The 19479-nt window shown below is 41.4% G+C and overlaps 2 protein-coding genes across 3 annotated transcripts in view; both read left to right on the top strand.

The window, feature by feature from the left end:
- Positions 1-5779, top strand: part of itprid2 (ITPR interacting domain containing 2) — a 33550-nt gene extending 27771 nt beyond the window's left edge. The window contains exons 16-22 of the mRNA XM_026376220.1: positions 583-2292; positions 2648-2707; positions 3023-3147; positions 3254-3359; positions 3489-3554; positions 3641-3976; positions 4373-5779. Of these exons, the coding sequence (XP_026232005.1) occupies positions 583-2292; positions 2648-2707; positions 3023-3147; positions 3254-3359; positions 3489-3554; positions 3641-3976; positions 4373-4480 (2511 nt within the window). The 3' untranslated portion in view covers positions 4481-5779. The remainder of the gene's footprint in view (positions 1-582; positions 2293-2647; positions 2708-3022; positions 3148-3253; positions 3360-3488; positions 3555-3640; positions 3977-4372) is intronic.
- Positions 5780-7074: 1295 nt separating this feature from the next.
- Positions 7075-18141, top strand: cwc22 (CWC22 spliceosome associated protein homolog). Of its 2 annotated transcripts, XM_026376885.1 has the most exons (21): positions 7075-7158; positions 8371-8427; positions 8528-8754; positions 9330-9471; positions 9508-9691; positions 9887-10120; positions 10378-10506; positions 10773-10941; positions 11168-11221; positions 11340-11475; positions 11619-11825; positions 11934-11996; positions 12089-12190; positions 12923-13004; positions 13561-13621; positions 14711-14788; positions 15676-15828; positions 16147-16274; positions 16804-16905; positions 17100-17281; positions 17432-18141. In XM_026376885.1, the coding sequence occupies exons 2-21, from the start codon at positions 8373-8375 to the stop codon at positions 17920-17922; spliced, it is 2979 nt and encodes a 992-aa protein (XP_026232670.1). In that variant the 5' UTR covers positions 7075-7158; positions 8371-8372; the 3' UTR covers positions 17923-18141. The 2 variants fall into 2 exon arrangements, with proteins under 2 accessions (XP_026232670.1, XP_026232669.1); XM_026376884.1 differs by having other exon boundaries at positions 9330-9691.
- Positions 18142-19479: the final 1338 nt, after the last annotated feature.

Below are 19479 nucleotides of genomic sequence, written 5' to 3'. Positions count from 1 at the left end.
TTTATCAGTTTAGTTCACCACCTTTGACCTTCACAGTTATTTTAACTGACTCATATAATTCCAGTCAGAACCTTATCATACTGGGGAGAGAGACATGCAGATTAGTCAAACAGGATTTTGTAGTGTGTAATGGAACCATATAAGGCATTATTATTATTGGAGTGGATGTAATCTCTAAGTGAACAGTAGGGTTCTGTGTAAATCATCCTCATTGTTCTAAAGTCTCTGTGTTATGCAAAAAGCAGGGTGAACATCCTCCAATGGAGTACTAGGTAGTTTATGTTGTACCTACTGCAGATTTTGCATTGTTGCAACAGTTGAAGTCATGTTTCCCTGCAGCATTTCATTGTTATTTTACTAAATCTAAAATAAATAGCAATGCAAAGTGGCTAATTGAGTACATTTACTCAACTACTGTGTTTTTTGTAAAAGCTTGAGCTAATTGTGCAGTATTTTTAAATCTAAATCTAAATGGAAATATTTAAAATATAAAAACACATCATAGGCTTGAACAGACAGTGTTTAATATAAATGTGTGCTTCTCCTATGACTGATAATTCATTGTTAATTACATATAATTAGGTGCAGGTGAGTAGTGACAGCTGTGACAGCGAGACCACTGTGACATCACACCCGTCACAAGACGTGACCACTCCTGTTCCAATGGACCAAACAGTGTTTGATTTGCCAGACGGCCGAGTGCAGGACGTGGGACCTGGAGGTGCCACTGAGGCTGATGGGAAGAGTAGTTCCATGGAAGAAAACAAGCATGATGGGAGTTCAGAGAAGGTTCCAGAGTACACAGCCCACCAGCTCCCCAGGAATAAGCCAGTGGGTCAGCAGCAAAAAGAGACCCAGTCTGAGGAGCGAGTTGACAGTGATAACAGGACTAATTCTGAACCTGAGCCAGAACCGGAGACTACTCACAGTGCATCTGTGTCAGAACAAGAACCACAGCATACTCAGAACCACACTGTGATCGCCCCATCCACAGAACCACCCACAGAGGGAGTGGGTACTGAGGTTGAGGTCCAGGATAATTCTAGTTTTATTCATCCTCCTCCTCCATCCTCTCCAGTCCTAAATGCTCTGCATCGAGCCAAGCAGATCCAGCTAAGTCGGGCAGGGCAGGGGGTCGATCCACAGTCTGATGAGGTGCCTACAACCCTTGGAAGAGGAAGAGGAAGACGTGGCATCCCCATGCAGAGGTCGTCCTCCCTGCCCACATCATTTCTCTCGCCCTCCAGGGTTGTGTCCTCTGTCAGGATCCAGTTTGGGCGAGGCCAGGCGTCCTGCACCCAACCCAGGTACTCATTTAAATACACCCAGGAGACTGAGGGGGACAATGAGGAGGAGGAGAAGGATGAGGAGGAGGAGAAGGATGAGGAGGAAGGGCAAACAAACTGTCAGTCAACTCTGTTGATAAACCCTGCCTCCTCGTCTGGATCCAACAAACCAACAAGGCTTCCCACAGAAGTCCCACCTAAACCTATCCCCCGCTACCTGTTAAAGTCGCCCTATTCTCCCCAGAGCGCCAGTCCTCTTCCTGATTTGTCACCAGGAGGCCGAGGCCCCTCTTGGAGCACCCAGAGTGTTCCCGATCTCTCCTGCAATCAGCAGCAGCCTGGACACTTAAACCTCAGTCCCAGTCCTAGTCCAGGCCCTAACTCTTGCCCATACCCCTTCACACAGAATCCTCCACCGCTGTACCCCTCGTTTCTGCAGCCATATGGTAGTCTTCCTAACCTCAACCACCACAACCCCTCCTTGAACCATCCTTACAGTCTGACCAGTCTCCAACAACCTACAGCTCCCACAGTCCCCCAGCACAGCAGCTTCAGCAACTTGCATCAGCCCTCAACCTCCACATCTCCTCACCTTGTCAGTTTCGGAAATCCACATCCTGGATCCCCTATAATGCACCACCAGGGCTATGGCCACCCACACAATCATCAGTCACCCTACCATGGCACTCTACATGGCTCCCCTTATGCCTCACCCTACCTAGGTTACCATGGCAACAGCATGTACCCACAGATGGGATACCCATACCCCGCCACCCACTGTCCACCACTGGCACCTGAACACAGCCTCCACCCAGGTCTTTCTCCCCCTGCTCCAGGCTTCTTTCCAGGTATGGCCTCAGCCCTCAGCCAGGGTCACAGCCTCCACCTGGGGCTCACTCCTCCTGCTGCTTCAGGTCCAGGACCCAACATGGGCCCATCCAGTACTGAGATGCAACTGAGGAGAGTTTTGCATGATATCAGAGGAACAGTTCAGAGTCTGAGCCAGGTTAGTGCTCTTCAGTCGTGGGCCTTTTAGCTTTTGATGTTGCTTTAGCTTTAGTCTGTTGTGGTTGTTGTCCGGCGGTCAACAACCACAACAATAAGTGAAAACGTGAAGGTAGCAGTGTTTCCAGATTAGGTACCACTTTATTTGGAGGTGAAATTGAAAGTCATCCCGTTAGTAATAATTCCTCGTGCAGTGGTAACATGCATGAAAAGTTAAGTGGGCACATTTTGTTCCCTTTAACCAAAGGCAAGGTGTTTCCCCATTTGCAGCCTTTATGCTAAGCTATGTTAGCTGATTAGCTCCAGCTTATTCTCTTGTCAGCTTGCTTATCTGTTCTGAAATCACTGTCCTCCAGAACCGGGCCGACACTCCCGATGCGTTCAGTGAGCGCAGAACAGCTTTTCCCAGCCAGCAGGTAATTCCCATCTGTTGCATTGTCCTGCATACTGTTTGATGCAATAGTTACATTTGTGGTTTTGATCTAGCAGCAATAGTTTCTGTTATATCTTTCAAGTCTATTTATATTTCGCTGTGTACAGCTTTTACACATCAAAATCACAATTTCCCTTTGATGATAGGAAATGTTCTCTTACTCTGTCATTGCTAAGAAAGATGAGCCCCATTCAAAAGTACACACACCATCACTTTGCTGTATGACGCATTGCTACTTTTTCCAGTCAGGAGTTGTTGTCAGTGTCAATAAAGTATGTCCCTCTCTCTGTGTTTTTAGTCCTTGGCAGAGTTTCAGCAGAAGAGGCGTAGTCTGAACATATTCCGCAGTCAGATGATGGACTTGGAGCTGTCAATTATCCGACAGCAGGCTATGGTCTACAAACACCTGAGCCCTACTGACAGGTGACTCATACTGTTACAGCAATATGAGAAACGGATCAGTTTTCCAGTGATCTGGGCTGATAAGTGATACCATGATACAAAGCAAACCTTGTGCGTGTGATTGAAGGTTGGAGGTGGAGCAGCTGCAGTCTCTGCGTTCAGCGGTCAGAAACGAACTGCAGGAGCTGGAACAACAGCTGGAAGACAGACTAATGGAGCTGACACATCACGGGGTACACACAAATCACAAATGATATGTTCAGTACATACTGCAAAAGGTTTTATAAAAGCTTTTTGAGGAGTCTCATGGTATATCAGATGTGAGCATGTAGTGATGCTGTCAGTCCTGTTCTTATCCTCAGGGTCTCCATAGAGACAGCAGTGTTGACAGTCTGTCCACCGCCTCTGCACTGAGAGCCATGGAGCCGGTCAGCACACACACACACACACACACTTGGAAGATGAAGCTGTTGTTTATGTTTGTATTAATGTAAAAACTTTCCTGTGTTTCCAGATGTCGGACCTCCTCAGAGAGCAGCTCCTTCTCCAATCAGAGCTCAGCTACAACAGTCACGCCCCCTCCACCAACCCTTCCTCGCGATCGTCCAGTCCAATCAGAGGAGAACGAGGTGACGAAGAGCAGAGACAGAGTGTGTACCGAGCATCAATCAACATAACTCCTGCACCTCCTCCTAGACCTAACACACACACTGAGGAAGTGGAGGAGGAGGGAGAAAGGTACGCAGAGGGAAGAGGAGCACAAGGAGGAGGTGGTGGTGGAGAACTACCAGAGGAGAGGAGATCTGCAGAAGGAGTCAGAATGGACAGTCTGCAGCAGCTCATCAGAGAGGTAACAGCAGCTTCACCTTATGTTTTTATGGTTAAGTTAGGTTTAGTCATTAGTTTCTTACAAACTATTTATATTAACAGATATGATAAGTTTAGAATTCACAACCATATAACACAAAAATGGCGCTGATTTTATGAAAAAATATGAATATTATAAAAAATACAGCATCTAAAATGAACTTCTGATTTATCTATTTGTAACTGTAAAAGTGACACATTGAGATTTTATGGTGCAGGAATATCTCCAGTGCTTGTGCTAAGCTAAGCTAAGCCACTGCTGGCAGTAGTGTCAGTCTTTCAAAATAATGTCCCAGCGTAACTATAAACAAAGGACCTGAGTGAAGACTGTGATTCATGTTTCAGCAATTCTTCCCTCACATTTGTCTCCGTTGTGCAGATTCGAGACAGCGTGGCGCAGGAGGTCCGACAGGAGATCTACAGCGAGCTGCTGGCTGCTGTGTCGCCACGGCGATCACCCCTGCCTTCCAGGCAATACCCCCTGTAGTGATGTCACCAGCGGAGCACCACTGTTTCACCTTCAGCCTGAACAGCACCACTGTCTATCTGTAACACTGTATAGCTGAGTAACACTGTCTGTGTGGAACACTATGTGTCTGTAACACTGTATGTCTGTAACACTGATGATGGAATGAACAACTACATGTGATAAACCCCGCCGACCCCCCCTGTGGCCCGTCCTGTTGTTAAGGAGCATGCTTGTTAGAGAGACGTGGAAGGAGCAGCCTCAAGCGAATGCAGAGAGCAAGCTTCCAGCATGTGCTGGGTTCTTCCATGCTGGAAAAACGGCGTGGACCATTTTGACCACACTTCTTCCAGCATCCATTTCCCTCTGAGCTATGTCTGTGTTGCCTTCAACTATCACCACTTCTATTAACACTACTAGTATAATTAACAATACTACCACTACTAATGCTAGTCCTGTGGAGGCTTGAGATATTTCAATTTTTTTCACAAAATACAACTGCACTGCCAATCTACGTAATAATAACAACTTAAAACATATAGATCGCTGTTTCAAACTGTGAATTATTTACATCCTAAACTAAACCCTGTCAAAGTATCCCAAAAGTGTTCATATCTTCTTTTAGATTTATGTGTAATGGGTGATTATGGTCAGTCCCAGCCTTGTTGACAAATATACAGAATTTCCTGTAGCTGTTTCACAATAAAAGCCAACTTTTAATGTGAAGCAGCGCCAGTAGAAAGTGCTGGGTCGACACGAGCATTAACTTATGCAGCTTTAGAGAAGCGAACAATAAACAAACGAGATCAAATTACAAACAGGAATGATGGATTACATGCTGCTTTGTTTTCTTGCTTATGTACTATGGAACATTTGAATCCTGCACAGTTATGGCGGCACATTGAAAGCTAGTATACAGCGTGGTAATGTAAATAGATTGAATGGCTATTGCTGAAAATAACATCTAATATAAGGTTTTATTTAATAAAATCTAGCAGATTACATTTTTAAATGGCACATCAAATATGTTACGTTCCTGTCCATAGTTGTGGAGTGGAAGTAAACTCACAGGGGACCAGCTTCTCTCTAAATAGGCTACCACAAATGTCTTACCACATACCTTCAGTTTTAGTGAGTGTGCAGTGGGTAAAACGCTCTTTAATGCTTTAAAGTTACTCATTCCATGCACATTTCAGCTTAAACGAAAAGATTTAAAATATATCATTAAAGGATCATGTTACTGCAGCTTTCATCTTTCATCATCACTGTCATCATCTGTGTCGTTATGCTTCTCCTCCTCTCATTTGTTTATTTCTCTGAGCAGAGGTCGTAAAAATACAGAGCGGTAACAGCACCAACTGTGTTGTCAAAGTTTGCAATGTGCTAAACTAAACGTTGATTTCGTACGTTGTTATGGTGATGGTGGTGATAATGTTGATGATGGTGGAATGAGGAAGGGACTTAGTGAAAGGAGGTGGGGCCCGAACCTCAGCTGCATTAGCATGTTAGCTTCACACTGGTGACAAATCTTTGTGCAATAATAAATAATGAACCTGTATGATTATTGAGATTATTGTTAATAAATTATAAATAAATCACGACAAACATTTCAGGTGTGATCGCTCATCCTGCACTGCTTCAACTTAAACTGTCTGCCTGCATGTCTAACACAAAGTAATCCACTAACTAATTTTATTCTCTTGGATGCAGATTCCACAGAACTAATTGCCGTATCTGTCTCCTTCAGCTTTAAAGCCGTCTGTGTGGTCACTCATGTTTCTGTACAAAATAATAGTATAAGACAGAAAACCTTAATAGCTGAGGTGAAACAAAAACCCACATGCCCCTGAATACCTCTTTTTGTATCGTCTTAATGGAAAAATATTTCTAAATAGTTCCATACAGTTTCATATTAGAATTTAAATTCCTTATTTTGGGAGAAATATAAGAGAATCTAAGCTCAAAGGTTCTCTTACTAATAATGTGGAGCTATATTCAGCAACTGGAGCTTGCTCAAGTGTCTTTTTGTCTTTTACTCATGCTCCAAATCATTATCAGCTGGACCTTTTGCTTGTAAGTTCCCTTCAATGTTTAATTGTGTTTGTGGAAAACATCGGTTTGTTATCTTTTACTGATCACAAACTCCCTCTAGATGTACTTTTTCTTTCTTTTTTTTAAAAATTCATCAACGATCCTTTACATGCTTCCAAGTACACTTTACTGTCTAACTGTTGGTGTCCAGTAATTTCTCTTGATGTCTATTAATGATTATGTGTATTTTGTACTGATGTTTTGTCAGTGGGATACAGGGGAGGGATCACTCTGTAGAGATAAGAATAATAAAGATGTATTTATTTTCAGTACATGTGAGCCGTGCCTTATTTCTGATCCATCATGGATTGCATCAGATTGGGTCCTAATTCATTCTGAAGCATTGCAAACATACAGCCCAGTCATAATAAACTGTCATCAGCCAGTTAGATAAAATAACAAGTTTTCCTTTTTGGATTCACATAAGAGCGATATTTTATTGACGGCAGGGGGCGAAACGAGAACAGTCGCTCCTTTCTCATGTGAATACTTTTATTGTGAAATCCGGAAGTTGTTCTTGACCTGGAAGTGCTTGTTATTGTAGGAAGTTTTCCGCCAGGAGAACGACACTGATTTAACTGAGGGGCAAAAAGTCGGAAAACTAAACGGTAAGAGCAAATTAAAATAGAGGCGGTAAACTGAATATCTCTTCAGTAACCGAGAAGAAAAACTCGCCGGAGTTGTGCCCCCGTTTTCTAATAATTAGCAGTTTAGCTACTTCGCAACTAAACTCATTGCCAGCGCGACGTTAGCGTTAGCAGCCTAGCTAACTGTAGCTGATCCACACATGGCGATAAAACTGTGGCTCATTGGGACTGATTTTGTCGCTGTAAATTCTGTTTTATAGTGTAAACTTGTAGGATTGTGCTCGTAAAACGGATTTACTCCTACTCACATTTTTAACGTACTTATTGTGGGATATTTGGAAACTAAACATTAGCTAACATCCAGCGCTAGCTTAGCTTCCGCAGTCGAACATAATGAACATTAGCGTTACCTGATAAGTTACATACAGTTTGCTTTGTTTTCAAGGGTTAATTCATCAAATAACCAAACAGGATTGACGTCGGTAAATGCATTTCTGCCTGCTGTGATGTGTGTGTGTGCAAGAAGAAAATGACAGCACTGTGACTTACCGCCAGAGTTGAAGTTATTAAACCAAACGACAGAAAAGTTGGCAATTACTTCATATTTAAACTCGTTAAAGGAAAGATTTATTTACCCTGTGGCAAATACCCAAATGACAGTTGAAATGGGAATTGTAATAATGCACCAGAGTGTGAATGTTTGGTTTACATTTTGAATTATATTAATAATAGTCCCAAAAATGCTCAGTTTTCTCCTGTTTGCTTAAAAACTGGGACTGGGAAGTTACTCAGCTTGTTTTTAAATGGATTAATAGTCTTTTATATGTTTATGCTTGTTGGACTTGAACGTTTCATTGTGAGAATTTTCTTTTATTGTGGAAAAATAAACAGTTTATCAAATTGTTGCTCCCCATTATTTTTGAACTGATTTGTGATTGATGCAAAATTGAAATGGTTCGCTGATTAATGATTTAGCCTGCTGACAATATTTGTCTAATTGACTATTACAAACAAATAATAATACTGTTACTGATAAATATTATAGTTTGCTGGGTTCCCTGCAAATAAATTGCAAACATTGATGAAATAAGGATTATTGATTGGGCTCAACTAGATATTTGTCAACTCGGGCTTTGGGAAATTGTGCCTGAGAATGGAAAAATGAAAATAATCAATAAAGTTTTTTGCCACAGCCCCTATTTGTTCTAATAATAAGATGTCTATGTTTTTCAGGTATGGACTCTCCGGGCAGAAGTCAAAGTCCCAGTCCTGCACAGAGAAAAAACTGTGGTAAGTTAAACCTGTTTTCACCACTTTATGTTGCTGTTGTAGTAAAAGCAGCAGTTCAAGTTGATGTAGTTTTAATATTTAATATTACATCTGTCTTCAGGACCTTCAGAGGATGAATCCAGTCCAGCAGCAGCAGAGAGGCCCAGACAGACTGGTTCTGCTGAGAGAAGCCCCAAAGATAGACTGTCTCCTCAGGCCAGTCCTGCAGGCCCCAGCCCCTCCAGAAGCCCTGCCTCAAGTAGCTCTGACAGCAGTAGCAGTGATGAGGATGAGGATGAGAGTAATGGGGCACTGAGGAAGATTCGGAGCAGTGTGGCTCAGATCAAAGTAAGCAGAATTATGTGGATGCATCTGCGCATCTACTCAGTTATTACACAGGACAAAAGACAGAAGTGATGAGTTGATGAATAGTACTGTTTGTGTTGATAGACAGTTGTGACAGCTGTCATCAAATTACTAAAATGTTACAGTGATGTAAAATGTTTTATTCAACAAAATGATGAACCACCAGACGCAGCATTAGTTTTCGTGGCTTTGTTAGATGTAGTCAGGCTTAGCTGGCCTTTATGGGGTATACCAGAATAAAGAAGCAACGTGATGATTGACAGACTCACAAATAGAAGAGAACTGAGTGTCCATTACTGTCATCTTGAACATGAACTCCCGGGGTACCTACAGGCTTTTACTTAATGTGACCCTGACCTGGACTGAGTCTTAAGTTGAACTGGAGCTGCTGTGTTGTCTTTCCTATTCAGCTAAATTCAGGATTTTAAAAATGGCAGCATGTTTTTCTGTTTAGTTTTCTCTGAGGAGTTCAAGTCCATCCTACATTCATATCGTCATATTATCTTAACATGAGGGCTGGAGAAAATCCTGCTCACACTGTCTTGTTTGTTTTTCAGAGATCCAGGTCTAAGTCCAAGGAGCAAGACAGATCCAGGTCCCGAGACAGAGACAGATCCAGATCTAGGGGAAAAGATAGTTCCAGGTCCAAATCCAGAGAAAGAGATGGGTCCAGGGAGAGAGACAGATCCAGGTCCAGAGGAAGACACAGTTCTCAAGAGAGAGACACATCCAGAGGACACGACACATCAAGGTCTAGGGGACGAGATGGGTCTAGAGAGAGAGTCAGGTCAAGTTCTAGGGGACGTGACAGATCCAGGTCCAGGGGACGTGACAGATCCAGGTCCAGGTCCAGGGGACGAAACAGATCCAGAGAGAGAGACCGTGACCGGGAGCGTTACGACAGAGGGCGCTATGCTAGGTAACGCACAAACAGAGATGCACACAGCTTGTTTAGCTTGTAGTCATTTTTATAAGTGACTTTACATTAAACAAGAGAACACAGGGACGTTAACAGACGTTAACTAGGAGCAGGGCTGGATGATTATTAGTTGCATCACTGAGTTATTGAAGTGAAGTAAAGGAATTTGTGTTATACTACTTTACCTCTGCCCAGAGATCGCTACGATGATCGTTTTGACAGACGGCCTAATCGGGATGCAGAGTCAGATCACAGGAGGCGGGGCCGCACTCCTTCCTCTCCGGCTGACAGAGAGCCTGCGGCAGCCAGTGAGCCCCCGGTCAAGAAGAAGAAGGAGGAGCTTGATCCGATCCTGACAAGAACTGGTGGAGCGTACATCCCTCCTGCCAAGCTACGCATGATGCAGCAACAAATCACTGACAAGAGCAGGTAAGTGTTTGTTTACTTAGTTAGATATGTGGTTTGAGAACATCATGTTTAATCTGAAACCATGTACCAGGTCCAGATCTTTGTATTAGTTTTTCTGGTGGAGAAAATATCTCTTCACAAAATTTTATTTAGCTTTCAGACCATAATAAAACTAATTCTGTGTAATTTGTAATGTGGTGCAAAAATCCAGACTAACTATTTAAGCGTCTCTCTTTAATGTGTGTGTCTGTGTGTGTGGTGTTGTTGTCCATGTGCAGCCTGCCCTATCAGAGGATGAGCTGGGAGGCTCTGAAGAAGTCCATCAACGGTTTGATTAACAAAGTCAATGTGTCCAACATCGTCAACATCATCCAGGAGCTGCTGCAGGAAAACATTGTCAGGGGCAGGTAAACATGAATAAACATTCACGAACATCTGCACATTAACACTGAATAGTGAAATCATCAGAGCACCTTTAAGAGCAAAACTGAAAAGTTTGGCAGTTTATTAAAAATTGCAGCACAAACAAATTAGGATGTAATTTAATTAATTTAATTGACACTTTGTTGAAACTATTTCAGTAGAGTCAAATGAAAGTCACTGATGAAGAAGAAAATCCAAGAGTTATGCGTCGTCTCACAAACTTCCTCTGTAATGTCTCGTTGTCTGTCAGAGGTCTGCTGGCTCGATCTGTGCTTCAGGCTCAGGCAGCATCTCCGATCTTCACTCATGTCTATGCTGCTGTCGTGGCTATTATCAACTCCAAGTTCCCCCAGATTGGAGAACTGATCCTCAAACGTCTCATCCTGAGCTTCAGGAGGAGCTACCGACGCAATCTCAAGGTACCAGTCTGACTGTTGATCAGTTGATCAACAGAAATAGGGTCATAGTTCTTATGATTGGATTGATTATTAATGCCATAAACAAAGTACTAAACCATTTAATATTTGAGCTATTATTCAAACAGCTAATGAGATGTTGTGTGGGATCATTTCATTAGACATGAATCAGAAACTATAGCATTAATATTAGTGGTGTAATTACACAACTACATCTTTTGTTTTCCAGCAACAGTGCCTGACAGCCTCAAAATTTGTGGCTCACCTCATCAACCAGAATGTGGTAGGTACTGCGTTCTGACTTTAGGGTTTTAATGATGATGATCAGCTCCAGTAAAGTGTTTTTACTCTTCTCTCTTTCTCTTTTTTTCTATGTCTGCTTTTTTTTAATTTGCTCTCAGGCCCATGAGGTTTTGTGTCTGGAGATGCTTACTCTGCTGCTGGAGCGACCGACTGACGACAGCGTTGAGGTCGCCATAGCATTCTTGAAGGAGTGTGGACTCAAACTAACTGAGGTCTCCCCCCGAGGAATCAATGGTACAGTGCTGTAACAAATGTTGACTCTTTACAGTTACTGTGCTTATAATTAATTATGTATAAAAAAGGGTCAATCTGAAACCACTATATCCAAAGTGACCCCTGGAAAGTTGATTAAAAAGATGCTGTCTCTTTGTTTTCAGCCATATTTGAGCGTCTCAGGAACATCCTCCACGAGTCGTCCATTGATAAAAGGGTCCAGTACATGATTGAGGTGATGTTTGCCATCAGGAAGGATGGCTTCAAAGATCATCCAGTGGTCCCAGAAGGACTTGACCTAGTAGATGAGGAAGACCAGTTCACCCACATGTTACCACTGGACGATGAGTACAACACTGAGGATGTTCTGAGTAAGATCCAGAGAGGGAGAGGAGAAATTTATCTGCCTCTCGAACAATCTTTGAAATAAATCTATATGTAGATATGTAGCCCTGATGTGTGTGTTGGTGTTCACTCAGATGTGTTTAAGATGGACCCAGACTTCCTTGAGAACGAGGAGAAATACAAAGCTATTAAAAGAGGTAAGACTGCTCACAGCATCATCCTCTAACTGTCCAATCAGCTGACACCTCCTTGACGATTTAACCAATCAATTGTCCTCTCATCCTGTTAGATATCTTGGACGAAGGCAGCAGTGATTCAGGAGAGGACGAAGGCGGCGATGGCAGCGATGAGGAGGAAGAGGATCAAGAAGAGAACGAAGAAGGGGCAGAAGGTGAGCTAGATGAGTCCACTGCAGCTAAAGAATCATGCAAGCCTGGCATTTACCTGAATGTGTTGTTATTGCTGTTAAATGTGTTTTAATTAGTAAAGAAAAACTGTCTAAGCAGCTTCGTACATTTTCAGAAATACAACAGAAAAATAATTGGTGTATGACTTCACGGAGCAGCCAATGTTGCATGAGAAAGGAAAACAAGTCCTGCCATTTATTAACTATAAATCAGAATATTTTTTACAGTTCATTTTTAAAACAGAACTGAAATTATTAATCCTCAGAATAGTTAGCCTGGATTTTTTGTTCTACTCTAATTAGCTGTAACCTAATACAGCTCCAGCAGAACAAGACTGAACAGCACAGTAAAAATAAACAGATCAATAATGAGATCAAATTACAAACAATACACCTGTTATGGCTTGAAATAGCCGGAAAAGCACGGCTATTATTGCCAACATTAAAAATGTTCAGGGTCCTTAATGAAACTGAGGCATCCACCAATATACAAAGGTTATTGTTGAAGAAACTGATCATAAACCAGTTAGATTTCATTAAACTGAGACTTAAGACTTAAACAAAGACTTAAACTTCACAGGATTCCACACTGATTGTGTTTAGTGTTCTGTTATTAATAATTCAGATACAAACCTGGCTTGAACATAATATTTTAACATGATACACAGCATTTGAAACTGCATCTTCCATGACCCTGTCTCTCTCTGTTTGTCTCAGATGAGAAGGTCACCATTTTTGATAAGACAGAAGTCAACCTGGTTGCTTTCCGAAGAACCATCTATCTCGCTATACAGTCCAGGTACAGACCCACACACACAGACAATGGAACTCACAACAGTAAATAAATACAATTATTTGCAAATGTGTAAAGAGCTTAGCTGGTAAGGATATCGTAGATAATGTAGAATACAGCTGGGTTATTGAGGTTAGCACACTGTCTATGACATGTGTGTATTGTTAATGTGGATAACGTTGATTAAAATCAGATTCTGTGGGAAACATTGGAGTCAGTTGTCTCTCAGGGTGTTTGCGGTTATTTACAGCTCCTGCTATATTTGATAGATTTGGATGGTATTTAAAGCTGTGTGTGTGCGTGTGTGTGCGTGCGTTTGTGTGTGTGTGTGTGTGTGTGTGTGTGTGTGTGTGTGTGTGTGTGTGTGTGTGTGTGTGTGTGTGTGTGTAGCCTAGTTACCATGGTTTCTTTGAAAGAGACTTCACAGGTTTGGAGAACAGGATGAAACACTGAAACAGATTGAGAAAATTACACACAAGCACTAACATGTACACACAACTCCACACAAGCTCACCGACACACGTCACTGGCTGACTTACTGATTGTTTGTTTGTTTCTCTAGTTTGGACTTTGAGGAGTGTGCTCACAAACTCATAAAGATGGACTTTCCTGAGAACCAGACGGTGAGTTCACAAACACACCTAATTAGCTGTGATTACACAATCATCATAATGAAGCACATAAAGACTCAGTTTTTGTTTTAATTGCCTGAACACACCTGATCTAGGTAATCAGCAGTGGGTAGGGGAGGGATAGTTGGAGAATAAGCAGGACAGCAGCTGTTACTGTTATTAGAGAACACTGGATATAATTTTAAATGAGAAAATGATCTTGGAATAGACATTAGAGGCTTCATGCTTGCATTTTGTAACTCACTTGACTTGGAGTAATGTAAGAGTAACATAATGTAGTAATGTTAGCAAAGAGAACGCAAGAGGCGACACCTTCTGTACACTGCAGTGACAGACCTCACACGTTTTACTGTGTGAGAGAGTTCAGAGTCGATCGTAGATAACCTTGTCAGCCAGAGTTTTATCAGCATCAGGACAGAATCACTCAACACAACAGCTGGAAAAAACAAACACTAAGCTGTTTGTCCTCTGACACATTCTTCTCATTTCTCTTGCTTCTGAATCACAAACCTTAAAAGCAATAAGTCTGGAAGTGCCTCGTGCTCACTGAAGAAAACAGAAAGAAATGTGGTGTTGTCTTGTAGCCTAATAACAAACAACTTTAGAGGAGTGTTTTCCAGCAGAATGTCTGTGAATGCTCTGTTGTTTTTATGTTTCTTGAAGCAGCAGTTGTTGGCCGTGAGTGTTTTTTTTTTATCATCCCTGTAGATGTGTAGGTTTGTTTTATACTTTATTCAGAATGAAAACAGCTCAATGTTTATTTTATGATTTATGTTATTAGGTGGAAATTGGCACAAATGTGACAGTGTTCGAGAACATGCTCCTGCACACTTTTAAATAATTAAAAAAACAAGACCTCAACTAAAAACCTAACTGCAAAGTGTTCCCAGTTTAACCTGTTTGTTACTGAAGTGCCAATGTGTCCAGTCACAGCTGCTCGAGACATCCCAACATGAAAAACGATCCTGAGCGGCCAGTTTAACTGCAGCACTCTAATGAAAGTGACATGAGCTTTAATGTGGGATTTTTGTATGTCTGTGTTCCCAGTGTTGAAAAGATGTTTTATGTTTCTGTGAACAGAAAGAGCTGTGTAACATGATCCTGGACTGCTGTGCTCAACAAAGAACCTACGAGAAGTTCTTCGGTCTGCTTGCTGGGGTGAGACGTGTGCACACACACAAGCCCATGTTGAGAAAACATTAGATATATGTACTTTATGTCTCCATAGGAATATTTGAAGTAGACTCCACATTACTACCTCCACTGTTCTCATTATTCACAAGTCAAAGAACGTGTGAACAAACACATCCCAAGCTCCACAACAGCACAATTACAAATAGTTTAATTATTCCAGGCACAAATGAGTTCTTCAACCTTCAACCTGTTCATTTTGTATTATACTGGCATATTTTAAAAACAATTATAAGGGAAGCTTAGTTAAAATGTGGATTAAAGATTAAATCTTCTCTTTTCCCTCTTATTGTATCTATCAAGTCATGCAGATTTGGGTTTTTGTGTCCAGGAGATTTATGCTTCCATTGTAACACGATACATGGTTTGTTGGGATTTACAGTACTGAGAGCTAGCGCTGAGGTTGTCTGGGACCATGATTACCTACTGCTAAAGTAAAGCTATATAAGTCTATGTAGTATAAGACAATACGCAGTTTAATCGTGAATCATCCTGTAGCTGAGAATTTATATTTTATCACCTAGCCCTGAATAGAGAAGAGTGATCGCACACACACAGGTGGCTCTGCTGTAGTATTAACTGTGTATTAGTAAGTACATGTGTGGGCACATTGTATAAATTTAATCGCACTGGCAACAGAAATACAGTATTATCATTATGTAACACAGTAAGTCACACATTGTTCAGTTTAGATCGATTTGCTGTTCAGACAAAGAAGCTACAGCTAAAATACATTGGAAGCGCAACTGAACTACATGTAATAATTTTGAGTTTGACAAATTTAGTTCACTTGTTAACGTGTGTGTGTGTGTATGTGTTTGTTTTTGTGTGTGTGTGTGTGTGTGTGTGTTTAGAGGTTCTGTCTGCTGAAGAAGGAGTACATGGAGAGTTTTGAGGGGATTTTCTCGGAGCAGTACGACACGATTCACCGACTAGAGACCAACAAGCTGAGGAACGTGGCCCGACTGTTTGCTCACCTGCTCTACACAGACTCTGTTCCCTGGAGTGTAAGAACAAACTCACTAACTCAACTATTAAATTAGATTCTCTGCTTTATATGTCAGTAGAAATCTAAAATTACAGAGTGTGTTGTTGCATGTGTTTTTCCACATTAGAGATACTAGTTAAAATTCCTGTTTAAGGGAAGCATGTTGGTGTAGTGGTTAGCACTGTCATGAATCTGTTATGGATCCAAATGCTGTTCTTAGTTTAGTTCCAACCACAACGTTGTTGTATGATGGGTAAGATGGAGCACATCCATCTGGTAGCTGCTTGATCTCGTGTCTCTCTCTTTTTGATGCGTCATGTTGACGTCTCTTGACCAGGTGTTGGAGTGTATCAGGATGAGTGAGGAGACCACGACGTCGTCCAGTAGGATCTTTGTGAAGATCCTGTTCCAGGAGCTCTGTGCTTACATGGGCCTCCCCAAACTCAACCAGAGACTCAAAGACCAGTATGAACACATGCACACACGCTGCACTGTCGTACCTTAGTCGCACACAGGACTTTTTTAACGAACTGTCTCATTTGTTTTTCTTGCTTGTTTAATTAATTTTTCAAAAATCTGAAACATGTTAGTGATGTTTTCTTTCCACATTGAAAGATAAATCCTCTCTACTGCTATAATGGGCTGTAATAAAACCTAAAATCATTTTGACAAAGTAACAACAATAAATATTCGGTTTAGACACTAACTACAGATGCCATAAGGCTGTAACAGCTTTTCAGAAATATGAAAGAGATCAGAGAAAACTGAAGCAGCTTGTGAGACGTGGCAAAGCTACAAAGAACTAAATGTTACATGTGACTGAAGAAAAAGTTTAAATTTGGAAAATGTATGATTGACTGGTTCTCCTCATAGTCGGGTGGTTTAAAATTACTTTTATTTAAAACACAGTGAGGACCGTTTATGTTTAAGGAGCCAAAATATGAGGAAACAACACTGATTGTCTGCTGATAGATTTAATCTTTGTGTGTTTCAGGACTCTGCAGCCGTTCTTTGAAGGCCTGTTCCCTCGTGATAATCCCAGAAACACTCGCTTCGCCATCAACTTCTTCACTTCTATTGGACTAGGGGGACTGACGTAAGACAGATTCATTTTTACTGAAGCAACATAAATATGACATTAGGTCCTAAATTATAAATTAATTCTTAGACTCATAGTGTCAATAAAAATATATAAGTTTTTCTATAATAAGTCATTTCTGTCTAGATATTAATGTTTTAACCAACCTGCTGTAACGTTGGAGTGTTATGATACGGTTTTCTCTCTATCAGGGACGAGTTGAGGGAACATTTGAAGAACGCTCCAAAGATGATCATGACTCAAAACCAGGAAGTGGAATCCTCCGACTCCTCCTCGTCCTCGCCTGGCTCCTCCTCATCTGACTCCTCTTCCTCAGACTCATCCAGCGACTCCTCAGACTCCTCCTCCAGCAGCAGCAGCAGCAGCAGCTCAGGTAAGTTTATTATTTATATATTGATGCATTGCAGCTTATTTTTAGGGTTATGAAAAATAACTGAACTGATGTGGTTAACTGTTATTCTACCTACTGGTCTATAGGGTGTAGTTTAGGCTTATAGATTATTTATTTCCTTTGATCCTCCAGATTCAGACGCCAAACACAGGAAGAGGAAGAAGAGGAAAGAACAAATTGAGGAGGAAAAGAAGAAGAAGAGGAAAGAAAAGGACAAGAGAGACAAACACTCTGACAAGAAGCAAGGCCGACGAAAGAACAATGACGAGAGTGACAGTGACGACGAGAAGCAGGGTAGGAAGGACAGAAAAGGCCGTACACGTGAGGCAGAGGATCGCGAGCGTGCACGTGACGGCGCCTGTCGGAGCAGGCGAGACGAAAGAGCCGAAGCAGAGGACAGGGACGAGGAGAGGAGACGAAAAATGGATGTTCAGGCCAGACAGAGAGACGAGGAGCTGGAGAGAGACCGAGGAAGGGAAAGAGACAGGGAGCGAGCTCGGGAGAGAGACGATGATAAGAGCGACAGGGACAGGGAGAGGGAGCGAGAGAAGCAGAGGGACAGAGAGAGGAATAAAGAGAACAGAGACAGGAACAGAGAGAGAGAGGAGCGGAGGAGGAGATAAAACGATCTGTGCATCCTGAAGCAGAAGTGACGGACTGACAGACAAGTGAATCTATTCCCTCTGTCATTCTTGTCTTCGTTACCTCATCCTGTCACTGTGGTGTTTGGGATTAGGGACCTGTCTCTCCCTTTCTCGCTTTCTGCATTTTCTATTGTTAATTTTTTGTTGTTGATGAAATGAGAAAAAAAAACAATTAAAGTTGCTTTCAATGTTTTGTAATTTGCTTCTGTTTTAACTGTTTCCAGATCAGTGTGCACAGCTCTCTACAAGTGCTAACAGAAAGTTGACTCCTAAATGTAGATTTACCTGTGTCTGATATTAAATCATGACTATTTAATAATTATCAGGTAAAAGCTGCCACATTCCTCCACCACACGTTTTGTATTAAGCACATCAGTCTAGAGGTGGTGGATCCTGGTCTTTGAGAGCCACAGCTCAGCTTGTTGTCCAACCATCTCTGCTCTATTAGCTTCTCATTGTCTGAAAACACCTGGTCCAGGTAGTCAGCAGTGGTAGGACAGGGATAGTTAAAAAAACAAGCAGGGAAGTGGCTCTGTTTTAAAGTGTACTTTATGTAAATTGACAACAGCCTCCGTTAGATTTTGTTTGATGGTAATTAGCAAATAAAGGTAAATTATATAAAGGTTCATCTTTAGCATGCTAGCATTTAACTCATGAAGCAGCTTCAAAAGTAAAACTTTAAGTAGGTAAAGTAGATACCTACTGAAAAATATTTATTGTTGTAAAATTGTTAAAGCAGAATTATTGTTCGTCCTCTGGTGGTGTAGACTTTGAGTTTCATCTCTCCAACAGGAGTAACAGTGTCTGAACCTTCCTGGTTTTCTTCTCCCACACCCATGTTTAGTGCTGTGACAGAGCCAGACCAGCTGTGCCTCCCGTTTCCAGGCTTTGTGCTAACCTAAGCTAATGCTGCTGAATGCATTATAGCTTTGTATTGAACAAACTTTATTAATGTGAGAGTGGCGTCATCTTATTACATCACTATGTTGTTTAAAAATGGGTTGTTCTGCATTTTCCAGCCCAGTTTGTAAAAAACAAAAGACATTATGAAGACGAATCATCATTTGCTGTTTGTAATCATATGTTGTATTAGTTACATATTTTAATTTCCAAGAATCCAATAGGATAAGAACCTACATTATAGTCATTTTGTATTTCCACCCTTAATGATACCAATAACAATGAATTAAAGAATTGCACTCATTATTATTATTGACAGACGACCGTGTTGTTACCAAAGTTTCCATGTATGTAAATATTTGTGCCTCATTATTACACATTAGTTTCCACATTATGTCAAATTTATTTTTATCCCTTATCCTAACCTCTAGTACCAACCTGGTTACCTTATTACATTGATAATTATCATGATATAATGAAACATTACCCCCATATTACCCAGTTATCTACCAACTCCCAGTGCTCTATCTCTATCTCACACACACACACATGTACAGGTTATGTATGTGCTGTATCCTTGTACAACCTTGATGTGATGTTCACGGTGAGAGCGAGAGATGCCTCTGTGTATGTGTG

This window comes from Anabas testudineus, chromosome 21 (genome assembly GCF_900324465.2).
Source record: "Anabas testudineus chromosome 21, fAnaTes1.2, whole genome shotgun sequence".
NCBI lineage: Eukaryota > Metazoa > Chordata > Actinopteri > Anabantiformes > Anabantidae > Anabas > Anabas testudineus.
The sequence above is the reverse complement of the archived record's forward strand: the minus strand, read 5'-3'. Positions and strand labels throughout refer to the sequence as shown.

Bases quoted from the DNA above. Each gene is read 5' to 3' on its own strand.
- cwc22 (XM_026376884.1), top strand. From the start codon at position 8,373: ATGGACTCTCCGGGCAGAAGTCAAAGTCCCAGTCCTGCACAGAGAAAA. The intron at 11,222-11,339 runs GTAGGTACTGCG...ATTTGCTCTCAG, and splicing joins ACCTCATCAACCAGAATGTG to GCCCATGAGGTTTTGTGTCT. The intron at 12,191-12,922 runs GTGAGCTAGATG...TGTTTGTCTCAG, and splicing joins GAACGAAGAAGGGGCAGAAG to ATGAGAAGGTCACCATTTTT.